At 44.4% G+C, this 14,073-nt stretch overlaps 1 protein-coding gene across 1 annotated transcript in view; it reads right to left on the bottom strand.

The window, feature by feature from the left end:
• TULP4 (tubby like protein 4) overlaps positions 1-14,073 on the bottom strand; it is a 259,230-nt gene that overhangs the window by 63,115 nt on the left and 182,042 nt on the right. Inside the window, exons 5-6 of the mRNA XM_011976427.1 lie at positions 4,040-4,220; positions 946-1,080 (exon numbers count right to left, since the gene is read on the bottom strand). Coding sequence (XP_011831817.1) covers positions 946-1,080; positions 4,040-4,220 — 316 coding nt within the window. The remainder of the gene's footprint in view (positions 1-945; positions 1,081-4,039; positions 4,221-14,073) is intronic.

Genomic DNA, 14,073 nt, shown 5'->3' with positions numbered 1-14,073 from the left:
TGCTGGGATTACAGGCGTGAGCCACTGTGCCCTGCCTAGACTTTACATCCCTGTGATTGCTGAATAATTCAGGCAAGCAGCAGCAGCAGCACACGGTAATGACTCCCTAGACTGATGGCCAGTTTTGAATGACAGTAGCGAGTTATACCAAAGTTCCTGCCTTGTCTCCTATATCCTCATTCAGATTACAGGAGGTCCCTTAAACATCAAGGGTCAGAGGCAGCCAGGTATTGAATTTTAAAACCTTTTTACATTGTACCATTCAACCCTGAAGAGACAGATTGTTTTTCCATAGAACTCACATCAATGGAGTCAACAACATCAGCAGTAGCCTCGAATTGCAAAATTTACAACACTCCAAATGCCTATGCCCACTGATTTTCTTTTGAGATAACAACACTCATAATATCTATCAGGAAGGTATCAGCACTTGACTGCTGCCCTTCACATCAGTGTCTCAGTCTAGTAATTGCAGAACCTCCACAAGTCTTTCAAGGTAACTTTATCGCACAATGATCAGCTCCTTAATAAGCCTGCCAGGTTCTTAAAATCACAGGGGCTTCTGTGTAAATGATGGTTTGTGCACCATCTGCTCCCTCAGGGATGGCAGGTGCTGCAGTCCGTTTATTGTGCAGACACGCTTAAGTCAGATACAAACACACCTGTACACCTGAGAGAGGATCATTCTTGTCATAGTGAGGAAAAGAGCAGGTTAAGACGAAGACTGAATGTCAGGAATCTCCCTTTGAGATAAGACTAGGTATGGACTTGTCACATAAGCAAAGGAGCGAAGAGGGAGCGGCTTTAGTTAACAGACTCCATGAAGCCCAGAAGGGGTCACCACAGAGGACAGGAATCAGTAAGCACAGGGTGTACAAGACCGGCCTTGAAGCAAACACACGCAGGCCTGGTCTGCAGGCTTGGGGTGTGTGCAGCATTCTGTACCTTTCAGCCCTGAGCGGATGACTGTGGGAGACAAGTCATCGTAGTTGTTCATTAAGCTGATGTCTCCCGAGGTGAAGCTGACGGTGAGCAGAGGCTTGATGTTCTGCACTGGGATGGGATACGCTGCTGGACCATCTGCAGGAACACAAGTGCCAGGTGAAAAGGAGGGAAGCACACCACCCAAATCCAGGTTCCCAAAGCTGCAATCTTGCATGGTGCCTTACAAATTGTCTGATAATGCAGATCCTGCTCTGGATTGGGATGCTACCTAAATGAAGCATTCAACATCATTCAGGAACTACACAAGGGCCATCAGTGGGCACTAACAGAGAATTCGTGAGTAAGAAGCAGGACACTAGAGACACAGCCCTAGGGGCAATTGGTGAGTGGTGAGAATATGTGTGAAAGTTTATTACCTTGATGTTAATGTGTTACATGGTTCTAATGATATTATATAGACATAAATTATTTTAATGTCATACAACGTCCAGGGATGGTAGGAGGAGGGATAAAAACATTTTCTTAATTATGGTCTAAAAGAGAAAAAAGTTGCTTTTCAAGACTAACTCCTCTTTCGTTGAATGTTACAGAAAATAAGCAGCCACAGTGGCCCGCCCATATTTGGAGAGAAGGCTGGGCTAAATGTGGCTCATAGAGGCTTGCTGCACCTGCGGAGCACAGCCGGCGTAAGGAAAACCCTGCGCTGGAGCCTCACGCAGACATTACAGAAGGGGCCATGATGGACCATGGACTTGGTCTTTCACAGGGTGTTTGAAAAAGCAAAAGTAAGCCCTTCCTAGATGCCTAGATAGATTAAGGTTTTCAGAAGGCTCCTGTAGGCTTCACCCCACACTGGGCTCATCTTAGCAGCCATCGAGGCGGGCCGGCCTGCCATCTGTCTGCAGAGGAAGCCCAGCTATTGCTTTGCTTTACATCATGACACTGCACTATACCGACCTCTGCCCTCAAATTCCCTAGGCCACTAAGAAGCAGCTTGCTGCATGTGAAAGGCGAACACCTGTCACCTGTCATCCTCTAAACTGCCCCTCTGCTTCTGAGCTTCTGAGAAGGGCAACTGCCTGGAGGAGCAACCAGGGACTGAATTCTGTTCTTGGACTTACTCTGGACTTGCTTTATAAACTTGGTCTCTGGATCTTGTGTTTTTTTCTTTTTTTTTTTTTGAGACGGAGTCTCACTCTGTTGCCCAGGCTGGAGTGCAGTGGTGTGATCTTGGCTCTCACTGCAGGGTCTACTTCCTGGGTTCATGCCATTCTCCTGCCTCAGCCTCCTGAGTAGCTGGGATTACAGGCGCCCACCACCACACCCGGCTAATTTTTGTTTTGTTTTGTTTTGTATTGTATTTTTAGTAGAGACGGGGTTTCAGTGTGTTAGCCAGGATGGTCTTGATCTCCTGACCTCATGATCCACCCGCCTTGGCCTCCCAAAGTGCTGGGATTACAGGTGTGAGCCACTGTGCCTGGCCCCTTGTTTTTTTTTTTTTTTTTTCAATAATAAAACGGAGGTAAGTAAATCTGGAGTTGACCCACTAAAGAGGAGTTCTAAGAGTATCCTGAGTCCATATGATGAAGACACTGACTTTACTATTATGAGGCTGTAGAAATATGACAAATACTTCTCTCAAGGCTGATATCCTATTAGGAAAGGGGATGGTTAACTCCTAAACTGCTTTATGAGTGCTAGGAACACCCATAAACAGCCCCCAAGCCACTGGTCCCAAAACACTACCATTAATCACAACTGTTTTTCACATGTGAATGCCTTCTCCTAAAATGAATGAATGAATGAGTGTGTGTGTACACACACGTGTCTGCTGCTGGGGAGCATAACGTGCTGTGGCAGGAAAGAGAAAACAACATGAGAATACTGCAGGTTCCAATGGAGGCAGACACTGACGGGGGAGAAAATTTCTATAATTTCCCCCAGAACAGCCCTTCACAGGATGACATACCCCACAGTGGCAGGAAAGGTTAGAAACCACCCACTGTACCCTTTGACTATGAAGGGCACACAGCAGTGTAAGCACAGCTCTGCCAGGCTAAGGATAGAAGCCTGTGGCAGTGTGACCACTTCTAATCAAGAAGCCAGTCCCACTCCCCAAAACGAGGTGGTTACAGCTAGGTAGGAAGGCTAAATCCTAGTGTTCTATACCACTGTAGGATGACTATAGTTAACAATAACATATTATCATATTATATAGTTTCAAATACCTAGAACGAGGATATTGAATGTTCCCAACACAAAGAAATGATAAATGTTTGAGATGATGAATATGCTAATTAAAATGATCTGATCACTATACATTATGTGTATCAAACTGTCACAATGTACCTCATGAATATGTACAATTATTGTATGTCAATTTTTTTTAGAAGAGATGGATACAGAGGATGGGATGCTGGTGAAGAGCCAACAGAGTAGGCCAGTGCTGTACACTGATTCTGGAGACCTGCTAGAGGTTAAGGTGGCTAGAATTTGAAGTTATCCCCACCAAGAGTATTCAACACCAAGTGGTGTATACACAGAGGCAGCAGGTCTTTTTGACCTGAGGAGGAAGAAAGCTTCTGCCTGAAATAACGAGGATAGACAGAAATGTGGAGTTATCTGCCCAAGGTGCTGGCCTTCATTACGGCAGAACAAATCCTTTTCTCATGCACCTAAAGCCACAGGCTTTAATAACATTGGGGATTTGGATATATCACATATTAAGTTATAATAATAGCACAGAATTTTTCATCTTTAGCTTTCTTTATTGTCACTAAGCAGCTAAGCCCCACCATATCTCAGGGACACAGGAAGAGCCATGTGTCTCACTTTATATCTAGGAAAAGCTAAGTGAATTAAGTGTAATCAGTTCGACCAGTGATTCTGAGAAAAGGGACAACAGCAGGGAGACAGTCACATCTAGATGAGGCCAGCCCTATCTTGCATTTCAGCTCGAGAACTCTTCCCAGGAAGCCCGGGTGCCACATGTGTTGTGGTCCTTCACCGTCCCTCCTCTACATCAGTCTACTCCCCTCCAGCGCCCTTCCTTGTCCTTCTGGTCAGTGACAAGGAAAGTAGGGCCAATGAGTACCTTGGGGAGGGGCGTAGTCATCTGAGTCCGTGTCGCTCTCGCTGCTGTCCTCCACCAGGAAGATTGGGTAGTTCCAGGACATGCCGAGGACGCCGTCTGACTCGTGCAGGAGGACGTGGGCCAGCATCCTGCCGTGGCAATCCATGACAATCACCTGCCCATCAGCTGTGCCAAACAGCACCTGCAATCCAAGACGGGGACCTCTGACCAAGTGGCAGCAAGGGTCAGTTTCTGGCACACCTTGTTCCCTCAATTTGTTTTAGGAAGATAATATATATTTAGAACTAAAAATTGCTAGTTAAGTAACAACAGCACAGTGACACAAAATGTTAAGTAGAACATCTGCTGGCTATTCCTGCAAGAATTTTAGTCTTCTAATACTGAAACGTGACTAACAGGAGAATGAGTATATTATATTGCATGGACGTTTTCAAGTAATACCAGCAAAATCACTGTTATAATATTTGTAGGGGTTTTGCTTTGTATTTTTGATTGGAGGAGAGGAGTTAGGAAAATATTCATTTACTTTTCTGGAAAACGAAGCAGCAGCAGAGATTTGTTGTTATAATTTTCTCAAATTTAGAAGAAAAAGTTTAGGTTTATGTTTGACCCAAGAGAAAATACATTGGGTTATGTAAGCATGTTATCTAACCGTATTTGGAAAAGAAGATCCTCCTGAAACAATGTTTTATTTCCAATGTTGAATGTTTTACTTCACTGAGAATAATAATGGTATTAACGTATTAATTTATAATTAATTTAAGGATGTAGTAATGGTATTAAAATATTAAGTACTTTGCACTAAACACTATGCTGAAAGCTCTGCCTCATTAACTGTCAAAACCATGAGTTAGGTACTAGTTTTGCTGGGGTGGCCCAGGTGGGCTTTTGCCACCACAGTGTGCTGAGGGCTGCTCCTCAGACACCTTCCCTGGCTTCACCCATCTCAGAGCACACACTCAGGAACATGCTGGGTAGTACAGATAGATACATGGCCAGAGCTAAAGAACGATCTGGGTAGAGGAAGGCCGGATGCTCCCCTCCATGACAGTGGCAAAGGGGCACCTCACAGCTGCTGAACATCCCCCTGTCGCCACCAACCAATCAATAACACTGGTGGTGCCACCAGTGGGACATCCTGAGAGGAATCCTGGGGCCTGGGCAGCAGGACCTCCACCGAGGTGCATCACATTGCATTATCTTCTGTCCTGTGTGATGATGTCTGCAGTTTCTGCATTGGTTGTCATTAAAAACTTCACATCTTTTGTGTCTAATGGGATCTGTCTATCCATCAGCATCTCATTGTAACAATCATGCAAGTTATCTCCACTTTACAAACACACAAACAACTTCAGAGAGGCCAAGTAGGCTGACAAAGGCATTAAGTGATCAAGCCAAGGCTGTCTGACTAGAAAGGCTAGAATTTACCCAAAGGGAGACCTGGTTAAGGCTTTTTCAATTTTTTGCTTCTTTTTGCTTGAGATTTTAATGTGAAGCTCCTTGGGGGCAGAGACAGTCCATAGCTATATCCCTGGCACCTAACAGAGCTTTGTGTACAATGCAGGCACTCAATAAATATTTATTGCTAAATGAATGTATTAAAGTTTGTGACAAGCAAAAAGCAATTTTAGGATATAAATACTGATGACTGAGAGACTGCCTGCAGAAAGTTCACAGAATTCACAGAGCTATTTTAGAATAAATTGTTCATCAAATATTCCTTTAAATATGATCTATATTTTAATGAATGAACACTAAAAAAGGCTAAAACAATTTGCCTCCAGATGCAGCAATTAATTCATTACTGGAAAGACATAACTACCAGGAACACCATGGAATTCATTGTAGAAAAAGGTGCAATTTTAGCTGTCAAGAAAAAAAATTAGTATCTGACGGCATGTCTACAAAGCCTTCACGTGACGCAGGTGTAGGGATCAAGACACTGGAGCATGGGCCACAGGCCTGCTGAAGTCCTGAAAGAGGCAGATGTTTAATGTGCTTGGTGAGCCGTTTTCAATGACAATAAATACGAAATATGATTTCTTAAAACTTTAACTGAGCTGTACCCACCGCCACATTTATCACTATTCTCATCCCTTTATGTGGGATTGTGTGATTTCTGACCCCTAGTTACACTATAAGCTTTTGAGGCGATGGACTGTTATGGACTGAATGTTTATGAGCAGCCTGCCTCCCCAATCTATGTTGATGGTATCTGGAGGTGAGGTCTCTGGGGGATAATTCGGTTTAGATAAGGTCGAGAGGGTAGGGCACCCACGACGGGATTAGTGCCCACATAAGAAGAGCATGAGAGACCCGAGCTTGCAAGTGCTCTTGCTACCCCCAAGCACTGAGGAAAGGCTATGTGAGGACCCAGGGAGAAGGCAAGCCAGGAGTCAGCCTCCACCAGGAACCAAATTGGCTGGCACTTTGATCTTAGGCTTGCCAGACTCCAGAATTGTGAGAAATCAATGTCTGTTGTTTAAGCCCCTTGGTCTGTGGTATTTTGTTATAGCGGCCCAAGCAGAGACCTGAACCACATCAGCTTTGCTCAACAGTACCTCCCTAGGCCCTGTCATGGTGTACAACACAAGAAGTATTTGAAAAAGGGAGGAAATGCCTCTGCATTAAATGTCTTTTGAATTAATACTCGTTTTTCCATTTTAGAGAAGGACAGATGAGAGTACATACATGTAATTCCTGAATAAAGGTCTGATTAAGTTATCAGAGTTTAGTATCACACTAAAGCAAAACAGAACAAAAAGGGCAGGCCCCAAATCCACTACCATTAACTAATTCCAACTACAGCTCCCACAGGAAGACAGAAACACTATTAAGATTGGAAAAAATGAGAAAAGCAGCACTGACAGTTTAGTCATCAAGCAATGACGGAAGAAATTACTCTGTTTTGGAACAAGTATGTCACAGATAACTGAAGAACAGTGATATAATATGAAATCAGATTTTTAAAAATCTCTTCCAATACACCTTCTTTTCACGCCTAATCACTTTTAATGAGATAAAGCTTACGTGAGCAAAGGACTTCAGAAGAACAAGATTGACAGCCTAATAATAATGAATACACATATGGCAAGTGCATCAATCTCTGCTGCTTCTGCTCCTTAATGTTGGTCAAGCAATGAATGTGTTCTGAGTGGGCTGGTGCTCCTGTTTCTAGAATTCTCTGTGCTAGTGCTCCCCAGGCTCGGCTCTAGGTCCTTTTCTCTCTAGGAAACCACAATCATACCCATAGCCTCAAGGATCCCATTCATAGCTGACTCCCTGCACAGGCCTTTGTCCTGAGCCCCAGACTCTCACATGTAACTGCATTCCTGCCATCTCCCAAAGATGTGCCAAAGGTCCTCAGTGTTAACATGTCTTAAGATCAAACGCATGACTGCATCCTTTCCTGAGCAACACACACACAACCAGACTGCGTCAAGCAAGGACTGAGGCTTGTGCTTTATCTCTAATGTCTAGTACACCAGCTGGTTCACAGCAGTGCTCAGACATCATGTTTAAAGGCTTCTGGGCCCCACCACACAGAATTAATCTTGCTCTAATGATGGCCCCCACAGCATTCTGAACTTGGTTCTGGTTTTGTGTGCCTGTCTGCCAGTAAACCACAAGTATCTCAAGGGCAGGTCTGCACTCCCAGGTTCTCATTCACTCAGTGACTCAATGAATATAAATACATTTTGCCCAAATATTTGCCCAAGTTTTCCTACAAAAATGAAGGAGCAATCTCCTTCCTTTCTTCTTTATAAACCAATTCCCAAATCCTCCCATAAAACTATCCCCAAAAAACACTTTCAAGGATGAATCATGTACATTTCTGTCCCATATTTTCCTGCTGTTTCCTGTGATAAACTGTAGGCTTCAGGTACGGGCAGGGCCTATGTTCCCTCTGTAATGCATATACCAGGACAAAATAAGCAGTAGAGACATACAGGTCAAGTCATACCAGTTCAATGGCTGCCTCGCTGGGTTCGGTTTACTTTGCAGCCTTGAATATACTCACTGCAGGGCAGTTTCTAATAGCAACACGGCCAGGCACCGTGGCTCACACCTATAATCCCAGCACTTTGCGAAGCTGAGATGGGAGGATCACTTGAAGCCAGGAGTTTGAAACCAGCCTGGTCAACAAGGTGAGACCTTGTCCTCTACAAAAAACCAAAAAAATGTATCAGGGCATGGTGGTGAGCACCTGTAGTCCTAGCTCCTGGGGAGACTGAGGCGGGAGGATCACTAGAACCCAGGAGTTCAAGGCTGCAGTGAGCCACGATTGTGCCAATGCACTCCAGCCTGGGTGACTAAGCAAGACTCTGACACACACACACACACACACACCCCCCCACAGCAATGCAATTATGATATCCATATATAATCTCTTTATTTCAATGTACTCCATTCTAAACTATTTTAGATGCAATTATTTAAAAATAAACACAATTATTATCAGTAGTTTAAAATAAACCAAGCCACAACCAAAGGGGGAGAAGAGACGATATAAAATCATTGAAAAGACTTCTATTTTGGAAGCCGTGGTATCTCATCAGTACCTTTATCTTTGGACCCTACACATCTAAATTGTTGAATAAAACCATGTTAGGAAATGTCAACTTCAATAACACATGCTTTCAAAAATGTTCACTCTGTAACAGAGTTTAATTTGTAGTATTGGAACTAGTTCCTGAAGGAGGTGACTTTTTCCCACTTACTTGCTTTTATGATTAAAGGCTGGGGGAATACACTAAAAAACTGATTACAAATCCCTCCTAGTGACCTTAGCACCTCTGGTGGCATGCACGTGTAGCTGCAGACAGAGAAATGAAAAAACAGCCATGATGCCCCTCCTTTTCCTTGGAAGGAACACTTTTTGTTCTGAGATGTGGCTAAAGTAAAAAAAAAAAAAAAAAATTTTTTTTTTTTTAAATTTTCGAGATGGAGTCTCGCTCTGTCGCCCAGGCTGGAGTGCAGTGGCGCAATCTCGGCTCACTGCAATCTCCACCTCCCAGGTTCATGCCATTCTCCTGCCTTAGCCTCCTGAGTAGCTGGGACTACAGGTGCCCGCCACCACGCCCAGCTAATTTTTTGTATTTTTTAGTAGAGACGGGGTTTCACCATGTTAGCCAGGATGGTCTCGATCTCCTGACCTCATGATCCGCCCGCCTCAGCCCCTCAAAGTGCTGGGATTACAGGTGTGAGCCACCATGCCCGGCCAAAAAAATTTTTAAGACCTCCCTGTTGGGTTTCAGAATACTGGCCTTCAGATGTGCTTCAAGGCCAGACTTGAATATTTTGCAACTAAATAAACAGTCACTGAAATCAGACAGTTGTAAATGACAGAACTGCTCAATTAACAGACTATTTCCTGTTTTTTTTTTTTTAAGATGAAATGTAATTTCAAAGTTGATTATTACAATCATTCCTAAATCTGAATCTTCAGGCTAACAATAATTTGGAAGTCATCTCATCTCTTCACTGAAGAAAAGACCACTTGTAAACTAACCCATTAAGATAAGAGACTCTCCCATGTCTAAAGATTTTCAAAGAAGGAGGTATTCTGCCTCAGGCCTCAAATTTAATGTTAAATGATTCCCATTACCAGAATATTCTTCTCCAAATCTTTCAGGCTCCATTTTTAAGTTTATTCATCCTTTTAAGACACACCCATATATCAATTTGTCGGAGTAGAGAATAGTCTGACTACAGGACCAATACAAAAATGCATTTATGGCCAGGCATGGTAGCTCATGACTGTAATCCCAGCACTTTGGGAGGCCAAGACGGGCAGATCATTTGAGGTCAGGAGTTCAAAACCAGCCTGGCCAACATGGTGAAACACCGTCTCTACTAAAAATAAAAAAATTGGCTGGGCACGGTGGCTCACGTCTGTAATCCCAGCAGTTTGGGAGGCCAAGGCAGGTGGATCATGAGGTCAGGAGATCGAGACCATCCTGACCAACATGGTGAAAGCCCGTCTCTACTAAAAATACAAAAATTAGCTGGGCATGGTGGCACGCGCCTATAGTCCCAGCTACTCCGGAGGCAGAGGCAGGAGAATCGCTTGAACCCAGGAGGCAGATATTGCAGTGAGCCAAGATTGTGCCACTGTACTCCAGCCTGGTGACAGAGCGAAACTCCGTCTCAAAAAAAAAAAAAAAAAAAAAAAATAGCCGGGTATGGGGGGGGACGCCTGTAACTACAGCTACTTGGCTGGGGGGCTGAGGCAGGAGAATTGCTTGAACCCAGGAGGTGGAGGTTGCAGTGAGCAGAGATCGCGCCATTGCACTCCAGGAGCCTGGGGGACAAGAGCAAAACTCCATCTCAAAAAAAAAACAAACAAAAAAAACCAAGCATTTAACTGGAATATCTCCAGCAGGGTACACAAGTAACTGAAAACACATTACCTCTGGTCAGCTTGGGGATAGAAGGAGGGATCCTTTCATCATATGTCCTATGGAACATTTAGTATTTTATACCATGTGAATATACTATTAAAAATACATCTAAATATACATTGAATGAGGAAGAAAGGCATGCTTCAGGAATATAGCCCTATATCAGCTCTGTGAAGTAAGGCATAACTGCCCAGGGTAGCCACTCACCAAGAGGCCTGGGAAGGTGCATGTGTACTTTGATCAGAAGACCCCAAGAAACGTTGGAATCTGCTTGGCCTGTTGGTGTGTAGTCCGAGCCTGTTGGGGAAACATCCTTTCCTTTGCAAAGAATCGGGCTTGGGGGTCAGCTAGTGGGGCTCATCCCACTTTGAGTCCTAGCGCCTTAGTAAGGTTCATCATTCTGCCTCCCAAGTGTCAGCTTCAAATCCCTTCCCATTTCAAAATTTTACAACTCTTCAAAACACATTGAAATATACTTCTAAACATGATGAAAACAGTAATTTTTTCCTATGGCTACTGATAAACTTCTCAACAAACGAGCAGAGAGGAAAGGACTTGCTGGTCTGTGCTACCAGTGGCAGCTGGGGAACAGTGGTGCGAGCAGACCCAACAGCACTTGTGACCGGTGCCAATGACAAGCCAAACGGGACTTGAGTTAATGCAGGAAGGACAAATATTTAATCCATAATAAATGCTGCAGCAGGGAGAATGAGGGAGGAGGAGGGAGGCATAGGCTATAGCCAGGGAAGGAGAAATAATCGAAAAGCTGGAATGAGGATGTCAATGTGATTAGGCTCTCTGGCTTTACTAACTGGAGCTAATCAAAATTAGGCCCCTACTCTCTCACAAAGCCTGGGAGATGGGCCCTATCAAACAGTTGATTCTCTTGACAGCCTCTCCCCCAGGCAGGAACGTAAGAAAGCTGGAGCAGTCATCCTCAGGACACAGTCTTGACTTGTTAGAAACTGTGCCAGTGTTCCAGCCAGACCAACACGGTGAAACCCCGTCTCTACTAAAAAATATAACAAAAAAATTAGCCGGGTGTGGTGTCAGGCACCTGTAGTCCCAGTTACTCGGGAGGCTGAGGCAGGAGAATGACGTGAATCCGGGAGGCAGAGCTTGTAGTGAGCCGAGATTGCGCCACTGCACTCCAGCCTGGGCGACAGGTGAGACTCTGTCTTCAAAACAAAAAACAAGAAAAGAAAAAAGGAAAAAAAAGAAAAAAAAAAGAAACTGTGCCAGTGTTTCCTCCAGGGTGTGTGTGTGGGAAGGAAAAAGACGGTGTGGATGAAACCATTTATGCTGGGAGTGTGCAGTTTTTAGAGGCCAAGGTTGAGGTCCAGCTGAGAAGAGGGCCCAGAGAGTCCTGACCAGAAGGAGCGAGCCTTTGTCCTGGTGGTGAACACATGTGAAACAGCACATCTCACCCCTCCTGACACATACAAGGACATATTCAATGTCAAGGGCAGGGGCTGTAGAGCAGCAATGCCATGTGGAACCCTAGGAAGATCAATTTTGTAGTTCACCACCTGGCTAAATGGTGGCATTCAGGCAAGGTCCCTGTGTCAAAACCAAGGCCATCATCATGCTGTGGTACTGAAGAAGATATATGAAGAAAATCTAACATTGCATTAACAAGAAACTGACTTTAAGAAGGTATACGTAACAAGAGTCAGTGTATATGAATACATTCCTCTCATCTTTTATTTCTAATGTAATTTTTTTTTTAGACGGAGTTTCACTCTTGTCACCTGGGCTGGAGTGCAGTGGTGTGATCTTGGCTCACTGTAACCTCTGCCTTCGGGTTCAAGCGATTCTCCTACCTCGGCCCCCTGACTAGCTGGGATTATAGCCGTGCACCATCATGCCCAGCTAATTTTGTATTTTAGTAGATATGGGGTTTCCCCATGTTGGCCGGGATGGTCTCGAACTCCTGACCTAAGGTGATCTACCGCCTCAGCCTCCCAAAGTGCTGAGATTACAGGTGTGAGCCACTGCACCTGGCTTACTCAATGTAAATCTCAAGAAACATTTTTATTTAGCATATTTTATAATTCATTAATACTGAGTGCTCTATCTGGTGATTCATCACCTGAGCCCAGAGATAACAAAGGGTGACTTAATTTCTAGACATCTTAACTGTCGTGTCAGTCAACCAAAACACTGACAAAACGAAAAACTACAAACATAGTAGCTGCACCTGTTTCTCCTAAAGAAATGTATTTTCTTCCACAAAGTGCGACAGAATTTCTCAAATACATGCAAAAAGAAATAACTAAAAATAAACCAGTATCAATCGTTGGATAAAGATAGCCCTGAAGGGTGGGAGGCTGTCTCCCAACTTCTTTCCTGAGCAATTCATCCTCCTGTGATTCCTGTGCTCCTTGCTGATTTTGACAAGAACCATTCCTATATATGTTTAGTTCAGGGTTTAAAATAAAGATGGGTTTCCCTTGTGTAGTATTCACACTACTAAAAAGTCATGGGCAGATCTGATGGGAGGGAAGAAAAAGGATCACTCTTTGTGTTGGCTTAGACTAAATCTCATTGCAAAGTTGAGTCCCCAAGAGCTACCAGCAGCAGTTCCACTCTACCAGCCCTTTAACCTACTTACAACGTACTCACCAGTCACTGGCAAGGGTTTTCAGTGTAGGAGCTGACCAGTGGGGTTTTACTTTAGTGGGTTTGTGGGTTTTTTTTTTTTTTTTTTTTTTGAGACAGGGTCTCACTCTGTTATCCAGGCTGGAGTGCAGTGACACAACCATGGCTCACTGTAGCCTCAGCCTCCTGGGCTTAAGCAATCCTCCCCCCTCAGCCTCCCCAGTAGCTAAGACTACATGTATGCTCCCACACCCTGAAAATTTTTGCATTTTTTGTAGAGACACGGTTTTGCCATGTTGCTGGTCTTGCAATCCTGGGCTCCAGTGATCCTCCCACCTCGGTCTCCCAAAGTGCTGGAATTAGAAGGGTGAGCCACCACACCAGGACAGATTTATTTTTTAAAAAAGAAACACTCACTACAAGAGCTTGTGTGACCGATTACCATGTTCTTTTCTTGTATTGAGCATCAGGATTCAAAACCAGCAGGCTCCTGGAAGGTGAGAGCTGCTCTTAGAGGAAGTGAGAGCTGCTCTGGGTGGGTGGAGGGAGAGAGTTGCTCTGGGAGGAGGTGAGAACTGCTTAGGGAGGAAGAGAGAGCTGCTCTGTGAGGGAGTGAGAGCTGCTCTGTGCTGGGATTACAGGCATGAGCCACTGTGCCCGGCCTGTAAATTACTTTTCATTATAAAACTGGGCCGGGTGCAGTTTTGGGAGGCCGAGGCGGGCAGATCACCTAAAGTCAGGAGTTCAAGACCAGCCTGGTCAACACGGTGAAACCCTGTCTCTACTCAAAATGACTTTTTAAGTCTTTGCAGGGATAAAATCTACGCAATGCCTACAATCACAATCTTAAAAGACCAGGTGCATCAGGATTCAAAACCAGCAGGCTCCTGGAAGGAGGTGAGAGCTGCTCTTTGAGGAAGTCAGAGTTGCTCCAGGTGGGTGGAGGGAGAGAGTTGCTCTGGGAGGAGGTGAGAACTGCTTAGGGAGGAAGAGAGAGCTGCTCTGTGAGGGAGCGAGAGCTGCTCTGTG

Source organism: Mandrillus leucophaeus, unplaced genomic scaffold, assembly GCF_000951045.1.
Source record: "Mandrillus leucophaeus isolate KB7577 unplaced genomic scaffold, Mleu.le_1.0 Scaffold166, whole genome shotgun sequence".
NCBI classification, from domain to species: Eukaryota; Metazoa; Chordata; class Mammalia; order Primates; family Cercopithecidae; genus Mandrillus; species Mandrillus leucophaeus.
Note: the sequence above shows the minus strand (reverse complement) of the source record. Positions and strands in the feature narration are given on the sequence as shown.